Source organism: Merops nubicus, unplaced genomic scaffold (assembly GCF_000691845.1).
Source record: "Merops nubicus isolate BGI_N331 unplaced genomic scaffold, ASM69184v1 scaffold15608, whole genome shotgun sequence".
NCBI classification, from domain to species: Eukaryota; Metazoa; Chordata; class Aves; order Coraciiformes; family Meropidae; genus Merops; species Merops nubicus.
In genome coordinates, this window is record NW_008626521.1 from 6,093 (window position 1) to 27,305 (window position 21,213).

Here is a 21,213-nt window from a genome sequence, read left to right on the forward strand (position 1 = left end):
AGTTAAGGCTTTTTTTTTTTTTTTTTTTTTTTTTTTTCCTGGTGGGTTTGTCAAGCAGTGGCAGAGGTTGTCTGGAGAGGTGGTGGAGTCTACATCACAGGAGATGTTCATTGCCCAACTGAGCATGGCCCCAAGCAACCAGTGGTAGCTGACCCTGCTTGCACCGTGCTGGGATTAGGCTGAACTTGGCCATCCCCAGTGGTCACTTCCACTCTAAGTGATTCTGCATGTGTATGAAGATACTGTTTATAGCTGAGAGTGTTACAGGGCCTGTGTGCTGAAAATTATTACTTGAAGTGGACAGGACTAATATCAGAGGTGGTAGCTAACAGGGAAGACTGTAAAGGAAAATAAGAGAAATCCTTAAGATGGAAAAAGAATGTTTCATAATTTTCTATGTAGGCAGATCTCATGATTTCTGCTATCAAAGCTCAAGAATTTGCCTTTTAAAAGAAGGAAGTGTTTCTAAGTTAGCTAACAGTACTGCTTAAATATTTAATAAATGTACTTGGAATATCTACCTTTTCCTTCTCAGGTATGCTTTTATTACAATTATTAATGAGTACAAATTAATGTATAAAGACCAGCATGGCTAAAGTAATTTGAAAGCTCCAGCTGTATTTCAGGAACAGAGTATTGAGATCTCCAAGGCACTCAGTGTACTCAGTCTCTTTCTTGTGACTATCAGGACCTAAAAAAATCATTTTCATCTTCAAATTTTGGTATTTTCAGTTGCTTCTCATGCCAGCTTTATACCAAATCAGTTCCTTTGGTTAGGTTTTCCTCTTTTGTTGAACACCTATTACTATTTTAGTTTATCCTGTAGTGCTGATTGTTTTTTGTAAGTATGCAGTTTGATCAGGGTGGGAATATATAGAATCATAAACCAGCCCAGGTTGTGAGGGATCTTGGAAGATCACCTGGCTTGGAAAGGGAATTAGATGAGATGATCTAGCACTCTATCCAGTAGTATCTTGAAAACCTCCAGTGAGATTTGCTCCCTCCCTGGAGAGGTTGTTCCAGGGCATGATTGTTATTGCTGCAGAAAAAAATGCTAACTACTGGAACTACTGTGACGAGGTCCCTCTAAGCCTTCTCCTCCTCACAGAGAAGAGGCCTAACTCAGTCTTTCCCCATGGAGCAGGTTCTCCAGCCATTTGCTTGTCTCATGGCCCTCATTTGGACCATCTCCAGTCTGTCCTCCTCTTTGCTGAGTTGTGTGGACCAGAGCTGGACACCGTGGCCATGTGCAGCCTGGTGGCTGGTGGGGAGGGACAATCTTGGCTCTGTCTCTGCCAGCAGTGCCCCTGTGGATGCAGCCCAGGGTCTGATCTGCCTTCCCTGCTGCTTCCCTGCCTTGTTGTCCACCACGACCCCCAGGTCCCTCCCAGCAAGGCTGCTCCCAGACACACAGATCCCAGCCTGGACTGGGCTCTTTGGTTTTGTTATCCCAGGTGCAAGACCTTGTACTTGTCTTGGTTAAACTTCGTGCTGTTCTTGCTGCCCCACTCTTCAGCCTGCCCAGCTCTCTGTTAGATGGCTCAGCCTTATCATGTCTCTGCCTCACCACACAGTTTGGTGTCTTCAGCAAACTTGGTGAGGGCACTTTCAATCCTATCCATCATCCAGCTGCTTAAGAAAGTGCTGAACAGTGGGGGGCCTGGTATCCATATGGGGACCCCACTTATGACAGGCTGCCAGCCAGAGTGCAAAACACTGATCACTACCCCCTGGATGCAGCCTCCAAGCCAATTTCCCACCCGTCTTGCAGACCACCCATCCAGTATCTTGCCAGTTTGTTCAGTTAGCATTGAGATGATAGCTGTGTGTGGTTAGAACTGAAGAAGCTGAATATGTAACTACGTGGGGATATTTAAAACATTGCATTTTTCTGTTAAGGATTACTATCATTGGCTCAGCAAGGAAAAATAAGATTTTCTCATTAATAGCTATTCACAGATATTTGGTCAAGGGTTTCTTCTATGAACTTCCCCTTGCAGAGCACATTGCTTTTTTCCTTGGAGTAGTTTCCAGAAACCATGTAGGTTTAGCCAGCCTTTGATAATCATATGGTAATTCCATGTAGATTTGTGCAAGAAGTTTTTGTAAATTTTTTTTCTTAAATTGTTATTAAATTGAGTCCACCTCTTTATGTAAAATTGTGTGTATGTTATGTAAATGTCCCTATGTAGGATAGGGACAAAGGGATATTCTGTCTGTGGTTTATCCATTGGGTTTCTTATGGTTATTTTATAGATAAATTACATCAGTGTTTCCTATATATAAAACAATTAAGAATAACCACAAATTAATTCCTCTTTCATATTGCTATCTCCTACCAGAGTAACACTGGGGACATTATAAAATTCAAGCTTGTCTGCTTGCTTAATCCAGACGATCAAGCAATTGCTTGTATTATTTTATTAAAACAACACCTTTCCCCAAAACTTGTGAAAAAAAAATTTGTGCTTTCTAAGCATCTGTGGAGGGATTTTTTGCTGTTGTTCCTTCTACTCCTTCACAGTAAAAGGAATGCTTGAGAAATGTCTTTATTCTTCCAAAAGTGAAATGTCACCAAGCCTCTATAGTAATTACCTCATTTTATGTTCAAGTGTAGGAGTAGGGCTTTGTTTCTTTTCTTAGTTGTACACACAGCCCCTTTATGCCACACTGTTCCACTTGTTGTGTATGGATTGTGCTCTCTGGGGTACGTTCCTCCACAGGTGTTTCTGGTGCATGTGGGAAGTGTTGAACACCTTTTAATTCAGGCATTGTACCTCTCTTGAATTTCTTGTGTTTAACTGTTAGGCTTTCCTCATTATAGGAAAAACATCTCTCCGTGGGCATGATACACCTCTCCAGAGAGGCATTCCAGCTTGCAAGAGGAGGCAAGAGTGGAGCACAGAACAAAACCCTGTGCTTGGTTGGAGAGGGCAAGGAGGAGGAAGGTGAAGGAGCCTGTGGTACATTTAATGAAATTAATGTCAGACAAGATGAACAACATCTCAGAAATTTCTGAACTGTTGCCAGAGTAGCTGCTGCTTTGTGTAGCCATGTCGTTATTGTTTCTGTATCAGTTACTCTTAGTCCAAATACTAAAAGGTTTTTGACCTGAGGACACAAGCAGGAAGCATGAAAAGATGGGAAGTTTCTTGCTAAAAACTTCACTTCCAGAATTCGCTTCCTAAGCTGACCTTTCAGTGTGAAAATGCAAGCTGTTCAAGGGCTGTTTTTCAGCCTTTTTAGCTGTGTTTCACCTACTTAGCAGGGGGGGGCTCCTGCAAAAATGAGACTGACAATCAGTCTTCCTTTCAGTAAATAGATATCAGGTAGGATCAGAAGAAATCTCTTGGATGTGTTGGGTGTTACACCATTACATCTCTGTCTGTTTTAAATCTCACAGCATTGCTTGTTACAGCAGCTGAAACCTGTAAAACCTTTTATCTCCTAGTGGAGTTGTTTAAATGTATTCATTCTCGACTGTATGCTTATTTTGCTCTTTCCTCTGCACAGTCTTTTTGTTAAGATATAGCAAGGTTTTTGGTTGATTATTTTTGTTCTAGCCCAGAGCTGATGTGTAAGCTCTAAGGTGTTGTAATGGCTGCTTGTGGAGGTGTGTGCAGGTCCCACGGATAACGGGTGGTCACAGCCTGTGCACTGAGGAGTGTCTGTGGTAGTGACTTGCCACGTTGGTTGGCTGGTCCCTAGTGCTGAAGCACAGCAGGATTCAGTTTTCCACATGCTGTTTCTAAGAGGTTTTGGAATAGTCAAATGAGAAAAGCAGAATTATTCTTCATTAGGCTTACGTGAGTATGCTTACAGGTATTCTACTGCCTCTTAGAGAACTGCATGGGGGTGCAAAAGGGATAAAACCTTGCCTTCCCCTTCCTAGAAGTGTATGTAGCACTCAATTTTAGCCATACTGTACAAGAAACACTTACTTGGCTTCTCATTAGTTTCAACTGTTGTTTTGTTATCTTAAAGGTGCATGCAGTGCAGTAATTGATATATCTTTGCAGAGCTTTTCTGGCAGGAAGTTCTATGTGGAGAACTGCAGAGTTGGTCAAAAACTGGTGACTACTGGAGAGTAACTAGCAAGACAAGAAGCATGCAAATTTAATAAAGTCTGAGTGAGATATGCCTTAATTTAATCTCTACTAATAATGTGGACAAAGGAAGCGATACAGCCTTACAAATCTGACAGAGGTGGGGGATAAAGTGTTAAAAGTCAGAGTCTGGATAAAATTGGTAAAACAAAGAGTGCATGCTAGGCTGAGAGAAACTTTAAGTCTGAAATTAAACTTCCAACAGTGAACAGAAACATCAAGTATTCAGAGGGAAAGCTTGAGGCATGTGGGGATCATTGGTGTCACCAGGGTAAGAAGAAATGCCTAAGAATGCAGGATATTTTGTCCTGTTTTTTATTGTTGTTTCTTTTTTTTTTTTTTTTCTCTTCTGTCTTGGTGAAACTGTACTTGAGATTTCTGTGTGCCGTTTGAAATTGGGGGTTTTCCCAGGTCAAGGTAATCATCTTTGTTCTATTTTGCTTCTAATGGGACCAGAGCTTAAGTAGTGTTGGGAGGTGATAAGAATCTAAGGCAGTGACTGAATTGATAGGAGGGAAGCTCTGACCATGACTTCCTGAAGTTCTCCATTCTTTTATAGGTGTTGTTGAAGCAGCAAGGTATGTCTAAGGAGAGCTTTGAGTGAAGTGGATATGACATTTGATGATTGTTTTTCCTGCATGCCATAACTTTTTCTGGATGGAAATAAATCTGTGGCTGTTACCAAGTTTGTACCAAGTTGCTGAAAAACCCTTTTAGCAGCACACTGACAGTTTTTTTTCAGCGTTTTTTACTTCATCCTCTTCTCCTCGAGCTACTGTGTTCCTAAGTAAAAACTGCAGCATACTGTAGCAGCAGAATCCTTTAGTGGAACAACAGAGCTTTGTAATATTTGCTTTTCCCACATGTAAAAAGGAAATATGTAAATAAAAGGATTTGGTTGAACAATGTGACATGGTTCCACACACAATAGCAACAGCTATGTTGGTGAATTCCAGATGGTGAATTCACCATCTAGTGCCTCTTTGTGAACAGCCTATGACTTGCATGGACCTTGTGGTCTGTCCTTGTTGGTGGCCAAAAGTCCTGTTACTGTACCATGGGCTGGCCAAAGGGATGCAGTGCAGCTGCATTTCTGCTCCTAGTAGGAAGTGCTGACTGAGCCTAACGAGGGTGGTGTGACTGGGTGTCTGGTACCCAGCATCTTCTGGGGGGTTGAGGGCACAGAAGGAGCTCCTGTTTGGGGGTCAGAGGTGACAGCTCTGACTGCTAGCTGAAGTGCAGCTCGTTCTGTGAGGTTCATGACTTGGCTTGTGGCTGTCAGCTGCACTGTGTGTATTGTAGGGGCCGTTCTCCTGTGCAGCTCTGTGCTGCTTGTGTGGTGTCTACAAGCTGTTTGTGATGTTGGGTCTGTCTTCTGTTATTAAAGATTATGATAGTGTTTTGAACATGCTGCTTTTGGTTTAAGTTGGCAGATGGGAGTATTTTCTTGTATAGCTTCTGACTGGCCTGTGAAACATGGAAACCTATTATATTGGTATTCTCTTAGAAGCAAAATAAAGGTTGCTGTTTAGGTAGCAGTTTTATAAGTTTGCTCCAGCTGTTAAACAGGTGATCAGGGCAACAACCAGCTAAATTGTGATCTGTAGCTAGTTAGACATTTTATATTTGAATCATTCCAGAGCATTCTGTTGCAAGGCTACTTGCATTATTTCTTCTGATGCATTTCGTAATACCGATTGCTTTGTCAGGGCACTAGCTGTGATTCAGAATGTCATTGGTTTTCTCAAAAAGCTGTGAAAATAGTGGATTGTCAGCATTTAAAAAATTGCAAAGTTAATGTTAGAAATACAAAAGTGTTCCTAGGTAGGATTAGGCAAGCAAGCAGAGGTGCCTGTCTAGAAGTGATGGGGATCTTGTCTTTGGCAGTGGTGGAGGATGTAACTCTAAGTGGTAGGGAGCTAGGTTTCTGAGTGCATGCCTTTGATAAGTCACAACCACAGGGGCAATTTTATATTTACAAACAGCTGGGTAGGTTTTTTTATTTGATACCTTCTTATCCAAGCCATAATTCCTTTCATGAGACTCGTAGTTTGCTGTAGGTAAGACTCCCATTTACATCTGTTCAGAAGCTGGTTTTGATGTAAATCAAGAGATCTGGTTAGCATTGCTTTTGACTGTGAACATTTTCCACTAATATGAATTTGTGCTCAGTACATTAGTCAATATTCACAGAAAAAATTGATCTCTGAATGTATTTCAAAGAAAAAAAAAATCCCACAACCATTTAACAAAAGTATTAAAAAAAAAAAGGTAATGCCATTCCTTAACTGAGCACTTAATGTCCTTAAATCATATAGACTACTGCAATCTTTTTAAATAGTCTTTACTTTTTTCTATCAAACTTCTTGGAGATAATGATGCGAAGTTACAAACTGCATCTTTGTATGATATTGAAAACAGGTGATAGCTGGATGAAATATCAGCTGTGCTCTTCTAAGAGATCTGTCCACACTTACACTGTGTATTGCTGGAATAAAGTTATTCTATCTAGTGATGAAACTCAGTTCTCTGGAAAATGTGATGATTTCTTGACCAGCATTTTGCATACTCTTAAGAGTATTTCAGAAGCTTGTACCTAAGCATGTATCCTGGTCTTTAAAGATGTGCTGTCTGCAGAGGTTTCTTGAGGCTATCAGTTGAGCTGTTTTCTGCTGTCATTGCTCAATATTGACTGCTTTGCTGCAGTGTGTATCTTATGTCAGTTGGTCCTTAAATTCAGTGTTAATACTTACCTCCATTGCTAGTGGTATAGAGGAATTTATGCATTAGAAATCTGTAGTGAGCTGTAAAACACACTGTGCTTTCTATCAGATGTTGATATGTCAAATATCTGCTCAGTGGCTCTGAAATTAATTGCACTCAGAAGTTAACTATGTATTTTTATTTCAGAAAATAAACCTCTTCTGAAACAGAGGAGCAAATGCTTTTTAACCCTGTTTCTATTTTACCAATTAATAAATGTCTTCTGTTAGGCTTGATACCAAGCTCTCACCTTTCTCATTTCGAAAGTGTGCCTCTAAGCCTGGCATTGTAACATCCTATGTCTCAATAGAGTAAAGATTATTTTACTCAAGTAGGTGATAAATAGGAACAAATAAAAGCTTAGTGAAATTATTGTTAGCTTAAAATAGCTTCACAGAATATTGATTTCAAAGAATTTCTTGATGGGGAAACTTTCTTGGGTCTCTGGGGAGTTTCCTGCTTGGTGAAGTTTGGTCTCTCCAGAGTAGCTGGAAATGAGCAAACTCATGTTTCAGCCATGCTGTGCACACTAACAAGCAGAATATTTCATCCTAGGTACTTCAAAATAGGCAGTTTTGCTTTAGTTTCATTTCCTAGAGGACCTCCTGCTCGGGATAGCATGATCCCCTTTTCACCAGACCTCCTTCCGCTGGCTGTCCGTGAGGCTGCGTTGCTCTGGAGTGGGATGAGACAGGATCTCCCTGACGTAACTGGGCCTGCAGCAGCCTCAAGAGCTGTGCCTTGCACAGACACAGCAGTGCTTTTTCTGGTCTGACTTGTTTTGATCAGGATGAGGAAGAGAAGCAGAGCAGAGCTGAACTAGCCAGGACACGGCTTTGCCAGAGTAAACAGTGTCTGGGATGGTGCTGCTTCTGGTGGTATACACGGTGTCGATTGGTTTAGTGTACCTGATTTTCATACTGATAAAAGCTCTCAGGACACCTGCTTCTGTTTCATATATTAAAAGTTTTTCTGGACAGATATAATCAATAACCCAGCTACTATTTTTTTTTTTAACTGTAATCTGTGCATTTTTTTGTATTCTTACATATATTTGTTCAAAAGGTCATTTACGTATCTCTTCCAAAATGCGTTTTTGTGACTCTTGCAAGGCATACTTGAACTGCTAGAACTAAAAACTGGGGGGTCTGAAGTGGTAAAGGATTTAAATTGTCTAAAACAGTGGCTGTTTGGAAGCTGCCATTTTCTTGAGTGTATAAATTAGAGGTTGAATTAAACATAGTTAGTTGATAGATGCAGAGCTAATAAATTATTACAGTATGTTGCTCTGGAACATGCTGTGGCTATGTGGACACAATGAGAACAAGGCTTGGCTTGATATTTGAGTGGTGCTCTCCATTGCTCCTTTTTGGGTTTTGGGGTTCTTTATTAAAAAAAAAGAAAAAAGGTTTGATCTTTTGAAGTAGAATGAATGTTCTGACAAAAGCTGTGTAAATAAACTGAGGTAAGGGAAATGAATACTTTAATGGTAAGAGTCTAACCTTTACTTTAGACTGAAGTGTTCCTTCGTCGTATTTTGCAATCTGTGACTTGCCACATATCTTCACTTGCCTTTAATTGATGTGGTACACACTGGGATTAGGAAAGACTGTTTTGGTGCTGGATGGTGGTCTAGTTACTGCTGTCACCCCAATTCAGTGCAGGCTTTGCTTCAGCAGTATCTGTGTCAGCTGAGAAACTGGTTGTTGCAATTCGCTTGCCAGTTTATGCTTTTGGAAAATCCAGCCTGAATGGAAACCCCTGTAGGCTTAAAACACAACAGCCTTCCAAGTCAGATCAGTCACCTCTATTTCTGTTTATATAAAATAAGAAAATTGGATAGGAGAGAAAAGCTGATGGTATCTGCCCCTTAGGATGTTTCGATGGGAGGAGCAGATTATCTAAAAAACTGTTCTGTCTTTAAGATACTCTTTACAGGAAATAGGTAAGCTGGGAGGTTGAACATGTAAAGATGGGATAACTTTGAAACAGATGTTTGGAGTTAGACCAGTTTTGATTGAAAGCTTTTCTAAGTTCATGGGTCAATTCTGTGAGAATAAACAAAACCCTGAAGTTCTAAGGACACCTATTGCTAATCTTTTTTTCAGGTGGTATCATGGAAAACTTGACAGAACAATTGCAGAAGAACGTCTTCGACAAGCAGGAAAGCCTGGAAGTTACCTTATTCGAGAGAGTGATCGGAGACCAGGTTCATTTGTGCTTTCATTCCTTAGTAAAACAAATGTCAATCATTTTAGGTGAGAATTAAATGTTTTATTTTGAAATACTGTAAACTGTTTACTTTTGATTTCAGACCACAAGAGAGTACACACAGAAAACGGTAGTATTATAACTGAATATTTTTGGATATTCTTGCATGTACAGGTTTTTAGTTGGGTTTAATTTTTTTAAAATACACTGCTTAAAAATTACTTTACAGAACAGAAACGTGAGGAAACCAACAACATCAGGGTAGCGTAGCCTGTCTGGAGCAGTTGTGAATAGACTTAAAGCAACATGCAGGTCCCATTACTCAGCCAAGGAGACTGTAGTCTGTCCTGTAGTAGCCAGTGTAGCTCACAGGGTATAATTCTAAGTACTAGCATATCTCTGTTGTTCCTTAGTTTTGAGGGAAAATCCCAAGGGATTATGTATTAACACGAAGGTTTGCTGGAAACCACTTCCAGTATGTGTTAGAATTAGTTGTTCTAAATACAAACAGCTCTTTATCTGAAGCTGTAGCTGGGATATTTTGTTGCTGCCAAGCCTTGTACATTAGTGAGTTCACTTACTCTTCAGTGCAAATGAGGTGTGTTCCGAGAAGAGCTTGAAGGTTAGTCACCAAGTGGAGAGCTGCAGTGCAACATCCATCTTCACAAAACAGTCAAACAAACATTTCTTTGGCAGTAAAAGAAGCCTTTGTCAGTTGTCTTGATAGCAACAAACAATTACAAAGCAAATTCTTCAACCCCTGAAATTGGGAGTTATCCAGAATACCAATGAATGTGCCACTACATGCATGGTTTGCAAATGTAGGGAGTTTTTGGTTTCATCTGCTGTGTGAAGAAGTATGGTTCAGAGGCCCTGACCTGCCATTGACATGAAGGCATAATTATCTTAAGTGCAGACAATAAAGCACACAAATGGTATCTCATCTTCACATACTGCCATCTGAGCTATCAGCTCCAGCTGCTCAGCGACACTCACACTCATTTGGGAACTAGCTACTGCATAGCACCAGCAGAAAAGTAAACTCTGCTAGTACTTGCTTTCTAGTGCTGTTTTAGAGTCCTGGATCACTTTTAATAACTTTTCATTTTGAAGCAAGTATAAGGAAATTAACTACTGGTTCTTGCCCACCATAAAAGTGTTTCTCAGCTCTCAGGTAGAAAATAGTCTGATGATTTCTAATTCCCTAAGGAAAGGATCCTTAAAATATTTTCAAACCTTAAAAGAGTCTTTCCTTCTGAGACAAGTTTTCTTTGACTGCAAAGTGTGTGTTTTTGTTTGTTATTAGTTAGGTAAGTGTTACACTGAAGATTTTCAACCTCAGGAAGGCAGCCTTAAAGTAGTTTGAAGCAAATACAGGGATGGGTCTCCTATGTTCTGCAGAACAAAAGTGCTGTTTCCACTTGAGCTTAATCTGTGCCAGTTATTGCCTACCAGGAGTAGGTGAAACTCCCATTGCTAAAAAATGTCCCTCGTTTTGTTTCCTAAAAGTGTAATTTTTAACATTAAACTTTTCATAGATTTTTGTATAGTTGACATTTTAAAGTTTCTTAAAATCTTCTAATTCTTCTGGTGCCTGTTGAAAGTTGCATACAGACATACATGCTCATGATGCCTACAATTGATTCATAGCATATGAATCTGTCAAAACTAAATCTTTTTTCACTGAAGTGTTACTTTTTTGGTGAGTCAGTGAGAGAAAGTATTTTGAAGGAAAGTATCTTTTAGTCTTGTTCTTCAGAATGTTCTGTAGTTACAGAAGTCTTTCTCTATTTGCTAGCCAGTGTTCTAAAGAAAGATTTTCTTTAAGCTCATTGAAATAGTAATCTGAAGCACTAAATTTCATTTAGAACCTAACCTTTATGCACTAATTTACCATGGAATCTTACAGAAAATATACCGAAAGATCTAGCCAGTGTCCTTCAAGTTATATTTTCTGACTCCCCTTGCAGTACTATATGCTTAAAAACTTCAGATTTCATCTCTGAAGATTCATCTTTCTGTATATGTTACATCACTGTTTGGGAGAAATAACCCAGTTCAAAGAACTGAGTGAGAAGGAAGATTTTGGGGCAGGAATGTATTAGAATACTAACCTGCTAAAGAAAAAGAATAAATATAGAAGAAAACAATAGTGTGTGCATTTGGGAGGAAGGATAATTTTCTTGGCAACTGAATGTTTGGGCATTTTTTTCCTCCTTTTTGATTTTGCTGTGTTCACAAAATTTGTGGAGAGGTCAAACATGAACTGGAACTCTTAAGAAGGTTCAAGTATGTTTATGTTTATTCTTGCTACTGCAACTCATTTTGAAAATCCTTGAGATAATTTGCCTCTTCTCTGGCAACTAGAGAGAAAATAACTTGAGTTTTAGGTTTTAATTTTACCTTTTTTTTAAGAGCAAAATTTGCTTACCTTGGTAATAACTTGTTTCTCAATTTCCTACATTTTTGTAAGAATGCAGGAAAGACATGGTTCTTCTGATTTTTTCATAAAATTCTTCTTTATGACAATGCATTAATGAATGGCTGTACTTTCAGAAAAAAAAAAAAAAACCTTAAAGAATGAGTTTTGTAAGAATTCTGTTGGGTTAAACTGCTGAATTGTTTTTTTTTTCCCATTAGTTAGCAGATTTTTAAATTGAGTATAAGGAGGTACTTTGATGATTCCAAATGAATTTGTGAACTTTCGGTATGGATGCTAAATTAACTGTAGGAAAGTGACTAATTTTTGAAGGTGTTTGACTTCTGCACTGTATAGCCAAGTGCAGTTATTTGTTGTTAGAATATTTTAATACTTAGATTAATTTATATAAGCCTGTAATAAAAATTATATATCCTGCATAATACTAGTAGTAATGCTGTTGTGTCTGCTAGAGCATTACTCCACTTTTCCAGCATGTTCACAATTACATTTTTCTGTTCAATTTAATTTAGTTCTGATAAATATACTGTTTTGTTTGTTTGGGGTTCTTTTTGTGAATCAACACTTTAAGTCTTAATGGTGTATCATGTGGTTAATGAAATATTAATTAGTTAAAATTTACTCACATGTTTATAGAGAGCTTCTGCTGCTGCGTTTTGCTGAATGTAGACAGTGCTTCGAAAATTGAACATTATCCTGATTGCCTTTTTCTTAGGAAAATTTTTTGCTACTTTTTTTTTATGTTAAGCCTATTTTTCTTTATTAACAGGATTATTGCCATGTGTGGAGACTATTACATTGGTGGACGTCGTTTTGCTTCACTGTCAGACTTAATTGGTTATTACAGTCATGTGTCCTGTTTGTTGAAAGGGGAAAAGCTCTTATTCCCAGTAGCACCTCCAGAGGCAAGTAGTAAAGTTTATACACTAAAATTAAGTATAATTTACTTAAATGACAGTAACTTTAATTGCCATTCAGAATTTTCTTTGGAAAAAGTATTGTGGAAAGTTTCCTGTAATTCTACATAGGCTCAGCATACGTTGAAGTATAGGGAATATAAAAATGCATTCTTAGTGATACAAAGTAATGATTAAAAAAAATAAAATGTCTGTTTAATGAAAATGTGTAGTGAGAAAGCTGGATGTCAGGTGTTGCAGGTATCACCAAATGTAGTAATAGCATTGTAAGTAAACAGAGATAAACAAGAAAATGTGTTGTTCTTTGCTGGTAAAGTACACTACTGTAATGTAACCTCTACTATTTTGTGCTATTTTATGTATCTAGGAACAGTTTCAAAATGTGCATCCTGGAAATAACCAAGGCTTCTGAAATTTGGGCTTTTTTCACATGCCCATCCTTAAGACAACTTAAGTAATTAAAATAAAACAAAACACTGCATAATGCCTTCCCACCAAACAAATCCAAAAACATAAGTAAAGATATTTCTGAGTGTTATACTTCTAGCAATTACCACTTTAAGTGAAAGAAATTTTAAGTATACTTTAATAGAAATTATTTTACTGCTACTTTATTTTGAAGATAATAAACATTCATTATCTGTCATGTCTCTTGCAGCTGTGCAAATTAAGCTTTTTTAGCTTGGTGTGGTTTTGAGCTTTAAAAAGTTTCATACTGGCAAGGGGCATGTAAGTGACTCTTGGCAGTTCTTTGCTTCTGTATGGCATAACACTGGGCAGAAGGATTCTACACTAGACAGAGGGAAAAGTGTTATCTTTGCTCTTTTCTCTTAAACTGTAGCCTGTGGAGGACAGAAGAAGAGTTCGAGCAATTCTACCTTACACCAAAGTGCCAGAAACTGATGAAATAAGGTATGTTTTAATTACAGAAGTAGTTATGAAATCCTCAAGAGTATTTATAAATAGTAATGATTTAAGTATGTGTTCACCTGCAAATACTGTCCAGTTACATATTAACACATATTAAAGAATGAAGCCTCTCTGTTTCTCTTTTGTTTTGTTTTGAAATGGCAATAAGTCTTTTTATTCTCAGTGTATTTGTTTGTGTTAATTGTATGGAAAGTTATATTAGGTTTATAGAAGTAAAATCGATAATGTTGTAGTCTTGAAGTATGTTCTATGAAGCCCTACATTTTCCTCCAAGAGAGTGAATTTGTATATGGAAGAATTCTGTGCAGAAGTGACTCAAGTGAGTGTGTAAAATACATGAGCTATGCTGCTTTTTCCTGAACTGCTACAGAACTAACCAATAGCAGATAAATAAGCCAAGCCAAATCAGTTCTGACCACTAGAAAGAGGATGAGTTTATAGACTACTCATAAATGGAAGACTAGAGTATTGAATGCCTTCTTTGAAATAAAAAAGGAACAATGTTAAAAAAAACTTTGCCTTTAATGTTGTGTTCATTTTCTTGCCTGTGCTTAGGAACTTGGTGACTGTGTTTTCTGAGTTCTGTTTAATTCTCTGTCCATTAAGTGGAACAAGAACGATTCTCCCTTCCCTTCTCATTCCTCCCTCCTTTTGGAAAGAGTCTCTGTTGGACAAATGATGCTTTTAAATATGTAATCTTCCATAATTTTAAGATTTTAAAAAAATGACTGAGTTGCAGGCCTATCTGTCATGTTCTCATACTTCTCTGTTAACTGTTACTTCCTTTCTAACACTGGTACCTCAGTAATTTCTTTGGGATTGTCTGTACTCCCCACCTTTCTTCTGTTTTCATGGGATGTGATGTGGAAAGGAAACACAACAGCCAGCACTCTAGTGGGAAAGCATGTGCTGGTTGCTTGGAAGTGATATTGCTTTCCTGAGATGGCAGAAATGTTTGGTTTTTTTCAGATTGAAAAGTGGGAGTGAAAGAGGTTTCTAATCTCTCTAATGAGACAGTTTTGGTTTCCTAAGTTGATTTAGCATACCAGTTAAATTGGGAATTAGCTTGGTTTTGGGAGTATTAGTTTAAGATATAAAGGCGGTCTCTGAGAGCTTTATCTCCTCATTGGGATGGAAGTTTATCTCAAGGCTCCCTTCCTATTTGACTTTTTTGAAGTGTGCTGTGAGGATACTTGTCCTTAGTGTTTTTCTAAGCAGATGATAAAAAGGTGGTAGGACAGGGAAGGGACTCTCCAATCGCATATTGCAAGTAAGGCTTCCTACTGGGTGTGAGAATAATAAGATACATCGAGTCCACTACGTGCCTCTATGCGCATCCTAACTTAAAATTTTAATATTATTAATATTTAGAAAGTTGGACATGTTACAGGCTTAATTTCAGCCTGTATTCCATGCAGTACCTTAATGCATCATTCCTTGTAACAGAGCTGATGGAGGGTGCTTTTGCTGTCTGTCACCCATTCTTAGGATCTAGGTTCATTAACTCCTGAATTTGTTGTTTTTTCAGTAGTGCTGCTCTTTGTTCTTTAATTCTTGCTGTTTGCTCTGTGCTGAAGTTACTGCCTTTTCTGTTAGCCTGGTTCAGATGAGAGGAAATGCCATTTAAATTTGCTATGTAATTTTGGACTGAAATAATAGTTAAGGAGCTTCAATACTTTATTGCTATTTCCTGTACCCTGATGCATCATCAGACTTCATGGAGAAGTCTGGCTGTGCTACAGTGAAAAGTTTTCATATGAGTTTGGGATAACACTTAAGGAGTAACTTACACTAACTTTCCAGAAATTAAACTCCCTAAGACATGTTCATGCTTCTTACTTACCCTTGTCTTGTAACTAATTGCACAGCTTCTTGGTAAATGTTCTGTACTCTCTTTGTAGCCTTGCCTTCATGTGTGAGAAGATAACAAAGGTCATATATCAAAGAGGTTCCACAGGCTTTTATTATATAAGATTAGTTTCTGATGGAAGGAGTAGTATTTTCTTTACACTGTTAAGGATATCTCTGGTTATTTTACTTGTGTTAATACTTGATCCCTCTTGATAAAAGAACAATATTACAACCTTATTTTTGGTTTATGCATTCTTAGCACACTTTGAAGTTGACAAAACTCATGTATTGGATAATAAATGTAAATCAAAAGTATAAATATATATAGTAGCCACTTAACTGTCAGGAGAAAACCACATGATGTACTTGGGGTATCAGTGCATTTTTCACAAAGATTTTTCTCAAATATTTTGTGAAAATTATACTGAGGAATTCATAGTTTTCATTAAACTCTATATTATGAATGTATCTCTGATTTCAATCTTGCTGCCCTCCTCAGTTTCCTTAAAGGAGACATGTTTATTGTGCATAACGAGTTGGAAGATGGTTGGATGTGGGTTACAAACCTACGGACAGATGAGCAAGGTCTTATTGTAGAAGACCTGGTAGAAGAAGTGGTAAGTAATTTTTATATTGAAATTCCTAAAATTTCTAAAATGAATGAGATGATTTTGTAAAATGATACTGAAATAAACCAAAAGTAGTGGCATTTAATTGTCTGTTTTCTAGTTAGGTGCTTTTCTAGGCCTAGTAATTGGATCTACTGGTTTTAAAATAGTGTAGCAATCCTTTAAGCCTAATTCACTATCAAAAAAATGTTTATTCACATGTTGTCTGAAGAGAGTACAAATGAATGGTCTTGTAAATTTACTAGGCAGTTTCCTAAACTCAACTATCCTGGTGAAGAATCCACTACTCATTTAATTGCATTTCTTTTTTATGTTTGCCATGAAATGTTCACAAACTGTACAGAATGCAACTGTGCATTATAGTAGGTCTGTCCTTTTTTCTAAGGAAGAAAAGTGGGTTAAAAATGTATTTGCAAGTTAATTATGCCTAGGAGGGCTTGTGCAGGCTTGGGAAGCTAACCAGGTGACCTGTAGGTAATTTAGTTACTGCAGAGGGACAGATGGTTTCAAATACTTCAGAAGGAAGAAAAAAAAAAGATAAATAAGTCTTTTTTTTTAATAACAAGCTCAGCTTTGCTTTGCAGTCAAATATTGCCAAATATTTTTGACAATATTTTCCCGCACAGTATATATGTGCTTTGCTAATAGCAGTGTTACCTGCAGATGCTTGTCAGATCTGTGTCAGGATGAGAATGGCTAAATTGATGTGGCAGCACTAGACTGTAGTCTAGTGATTGATGTATCAGACGTTAAGTGAACCTTAGGAGAGTTGAGATTTTAAAAAGCTGCCACCTCTAAAGAAGTACTTGAAAGATAGTAGAAGCAATCCTCTGAAATAACATATTTTGGCTGAATTTCCACTTAGAGAATGAAAAGGAAAACTTTAGCCCTTAAAGCCCTTTAGTTCCAAAATGTCCCAGACTTACCATTTTTTCCTACAGAGAATCTTAGCCTATGAAATTTACTTTTTTTAAAACTGAGCTGTCATGTTGTCATGCACTTAATATGTTAATTTTCTCATTAGGGAAGAGAAGAAGATCCACATGAAGGCAAAATGTAAGGATTTTTGTTTTGTTATTAAAAGCAATCATAACTGTTTATAAAGTTCAGCTATTAGGTTTCCCAGATTTTGGGAAGGGGATCCAAAGAGATTTGTTTTTTCATCTCAAGACTTTTTTTCTATACTGGCTGCTGAAGATGTATGCATAATTAACATAAAAGATTCCTGTAATAGGTGTGCCTGTTGCTAATGGTTTTGCAGTGTTAAAATATTAGACAAGTCTCTGTATGATCACTTTCAGCCAAAATATGCACAGTGGAGTATTTCTTGAACATAGTGTTTGCCTCTGAGGTAACTTGTTTTTCAGATCTGCACCACTCGATAAATACTGGAGAGAGAGCAAAGTGCCAATAGAAAAATGATAGCCTGACAGTTACAGCTTGTCTCTGTTACCTTCATGTAATAACACATAAGCTTTAAAGAAAAAGCCAGATGACTGTAAGATTTGTTCTGTTTGCTTAAATAGTTTTTTTTTTTTTTTTTAAAGATTTAATACAATTTAGAATCAACAATGTAGTGATGTGTCAAGCTCTTTAGATAGAGTATTTTCAGCAGTAAAGATGAGTGGCAAAAGGAAGTTTGAAAAAATTTCTATTGGCTTGGTGGTTTCATCTGTCTTCCATTTGCTTGCCATGTTTTGCACCTGCTGCTTTTTCTCCATTGCCCAGTTGGAGGTCTCCAAGAGGCTGATGGCTGAAGCAGGCATTTCTTGTTATCTTGATGGATAATAGAAAATCAGCGGTGTATTTGTTGTTTGTTTACTCTTCGTTGGTGTTCTGCTAGTTAATTTGGCAGTAGGGACGCCTTCAAATGCAGGATTTTTAATGTATTTGTTTGCAAAGTAGTTTGTAGCAGATGCTTGGAGCTTTGAAACTGTCTGTCCACAGTTATTCTACTCAGAGGAATCCTGGGGAGACAGTTACTCCTTTGAATGTTCCAGTAGCCAGCAGTTATCCTCTAAAGGTAGCATAGAAAGAAATTTAGAGCTAGTGCTCTTTTCATATACTTAAAAAGGCCATATTTTTAGCTTTTGTTTAAAGAACAGAGTAACCTAAGTTGTAGCTTGTCAAGCTGTTCTGTATAGTCATAAGTATCAGGCTGAGAAAGGACAGAAGCTGCTGAACTTGTTTAGGATGCTGTTCCAATACAGGACTTTGGGAAGTTAACATGGTGTGAGATCAAAGCACTTTATATTCAGTAGTCTTAACAAAGCTAGTTTTTATTCTCACAGCTTCTGGCAAAATTCAGTTTGAGTTTTTCTGTACAGTGTTTAACCTGCACGCTTGAGCTTTGGATTTTGTGATTCAAACAATTTGCTCTGTAAGGCTGACTTCAAATAATGCCTATGAAATGATCTACTAGTTAGACAATTCATTTTTATCTCTAAACATAGCTGGATTTAAACATCAACTCCAAGTTTGGACATTTTTATTTAAATTCATTTATATACCTGCTAATGTTGTTTTTTTTCATGCTGTTGGTAGAACACAATCTTTAAGTAGCATGATCATTGATTATCTCATCTATATGTGTTAGGTCTTGTTAAGTAAAGATCAGTTCATAGGTTGCAGAGCCTTGGATGTCACCAGAGCCAAAAAAGAGAGCTGGTAGTCTTGCTTTCTAATTTTTCTCTTCATCTTTGTTAAGATGGTTCCACGGGAAGATCTCCAAACAAGAAGCTTACAATTTGCTGATGACAGGTACTTGTATTTCTGATTGAAATACAGTGGTAGTGAAAGCACAAAGTGATCCTATTTGTATTAAACTGTGGCAAAAAGTCCTTTTATGTTTGAACATATATGAGTGTCTTAGTCTGACACTCTGTGGTTTTTACCTCGCTAGAATACTACATTGGAAGGATTTTGGCTATGAGTATTGACTATACTTTCAAGTACAGTTAATTTATTAATTCTTGATTGAAATACTTTTTCAAATTCATGTGTATAATAAATTTGTTTTATTGGTATCTTCATAGAAATGCTGTGGAGAATATGGTTTTATATACCTAAAGGAAAACATATAAAAAAACTTTTTAAACTCTTTTCATAGAGCAAATGTTTCTTTAAATGAAAACATCAAGATTTCTGACCCCATATTGTTAAATAACATCCTGTAAATACTAGAACATAAATTGGTAATTTTTGAAAACATGTTGTCAAACTTTTTTTTGTATGTTCTTGTAAGGAGGTGTCAGATGTGGCTACAGCTAAACCATTTTGCTTTAATTTTGGCAGTTCAGTACTAGTTCATCTAGTTGGAGATCACTGTTGGAACTGATCTTATAGACTTGGTATCTCTTCAGTTGTGCAATTCTTGCTGATGTGTGGAAATACATTTGATAAGGGCTCATACGTGACGCTAGGAGAAGTAACACTATTGTAATATCTTTTCAGTTGGTCAGGTGTGCAGTTTTCTTGTGAGGCCTTCAGATAATACACCTGGGGATTATTCACTTTATTTTCGGACCAGTGAAAATATTCAGCGTTTTAAAATATGTCCAACATCTAACAATCAGTTTATGATGGGAGGCAGATACTACAACAGGTAAGTTTTGATGGTAAAAACAATTGTGTGTATTTTATATCTGTATGAAGAATTTGTGTAGCTTGCTCCTGACACTGCTGTAAGACTGTAGTTTTTGTAGTAGACTAACCATTCTACCTAAATTGCTTGGTAGCCACTTGTAACTGAGCAAGTTCTTAAAGGTTGCAGAAGCCTAAGCATAAGGCTAAGTCTTTTGAAGTACTGTCCTCCTCCTGCAAGCCAGTTTCTTCACACTGTGAATTGTGGGTAGTACAGATCTCCTGTCAGTCTGTAACTAAGAGAATCCTTTGTCATCTTGGAAGCTGCTATGTGTATTCTTGTCTATTTGAAAAGGGAAAATAAAGCTCTTGATTTTATCTGGGACGTTCAGTAGGGTTTTCAAAGAAGAGAAATGGGTATTAATGGGATCAGGGGAAAAAATAACAGTCGTTGTTGGAAAAAGTTATTCAGTGGCACTGTAACATGTGCATGATAATTGGGTCAGAAGTTCAGATCCTTTAGAGTGAGCAAACTTGGGATGGATTAGTTTTGCCATTTGTACAGAAACATAGTGATTTGTACAAAAAGAGAAAGAAATAACAAGAGATGCTTCCCCTTCTGGGAGAGAAGCTATTAATGCAGCTACATCCTTGATAAACTTGTTCTCAGAGTTGTTGTAGATGCAAGACTTCTCAGTAGTGAAAATTCACCTCCCTCTTTTAACAAAGGCTGTTTGCCTCAAAAAATCAACACTTTTCCAGTCTTGCTCACCTAGAACCAGGGCATTCTTCATCCCAATAGAGAGCTGCTCTCACTGCCAGCTTGGCTTCTGAGTGGGTAGGGATGCAGCAGCTGGTGTGTCTGAGAACATGTCTGGGTCTCCTAACTCAGAAGTTCACTGGACTTTTTCACATGACTTCAGATGGATGCTGAAGGATGACTTCTGGTGGATGAGGCTAAGCAGTTGGACCCTTATGAACCTATGCATTTCCCCCACCCAGGCTGCTTGAGTAACTTCTACATTAAATTGTCTGGCCTCCACACATCCTCACTGAAAACTGAGGTAGCTGCAGTGTCTGCCTTTCATGAAGGTCAATGCTCTTTTGCCCATTCTCTAGTTATTGACTTGTTAGGAGAAAAACAGAATAGGAGCCTCCACTTTAGGTGATGTTAAACTAGCTAGGAAATAGCTTTAAAATGCTTCAGTTTTGGAGAATTACTGCTACACTGCTGGGGTCACACTCCGTCCAAGGTACTATGTGCTGCAGGTTAGTAAGCTTCCTGAATGTTCAAACACATAGTGAAGTATGCAGTGCAAGGTAGTAAGGGTGCAGCATGAAGATGCTAACTGCCCAGATTCTCTGAGGTAAGAACTGCTGCATGGGTGCCACAGTTTGGGGTCAGGGCAGCCCCCAGAACAATAACAGATGCTGTTAACCCCCTCCCCCCCCTCCCCAAGGGGAAAGAGGGAATAAAGGAGAGAGACTTGTTGATTAGGAAAGGAAAACACCTTTACTACTACCACGAATAATAATAGCACTAATGATAATAAAATAGACTGTGTACCAATATATACAAAGTTAGTCCCTACCCCAGCTCCCCCCGATGGCAGTACGTCACCGTCACCCCCAGCTGGGGAGCAGTCCCCAGGGAAGGTCCCAGGCTGGGCTCAGCTGCAGGAGCTGGATTCTGGAGCTCAGTTCAGGAACACAGGGCTGGGGATCAGAGGCAGGATGGATGAAATCCTCCTCGGATGTGGCCAATGCAGCAGGAGCCGACACCA

The 21,213-nt window shown here is 38.0% G+C and overlaps 1 protein-coding gene across 1 annotated transcript in view; it reads left to right on the forward strand.

The window, feature by feature from the left end:
* RASA1 (RAS p21 protein activator (GTPase activating protein) 1) overlaps positions 1-21,213 on the forward strand; it is a 49,465-nt gene that overhangs the window by 276 nt on the left and 27,976 nt on the right. The window contains exons 2-9 of the mRNA XM_008946042.1: positions 4,666-4,684; positions 8,978-9,127; positions 12,290-12,425; positions 13,279-13,349; positions 15,718-15,835; positions 16,872-16,903; positions 18,555-18,607; positions 19,301-19,451. Of these exons, the coding sequence (XP_008944290.1) occupies positions 4,666-4,684; positions 8,978-9,127; positions 12,290-12,425; positions 13,279-13,349; positions 15,718-15,835; positions 16,872-16,903; positions 18,555-18,607; positions 19,301-19,451 (730 nt within the window). The remainder of the gene's footprint in view (positions 1-4,665; positions 4,685-8,977; positions 9,128-12,289; positions 12,426-13,278; positions 13,350-15,717; positions 15,836-16,871; positions 16,904-18,554; positions 18,608-19,300; positions 19,452-21,213) is intronic.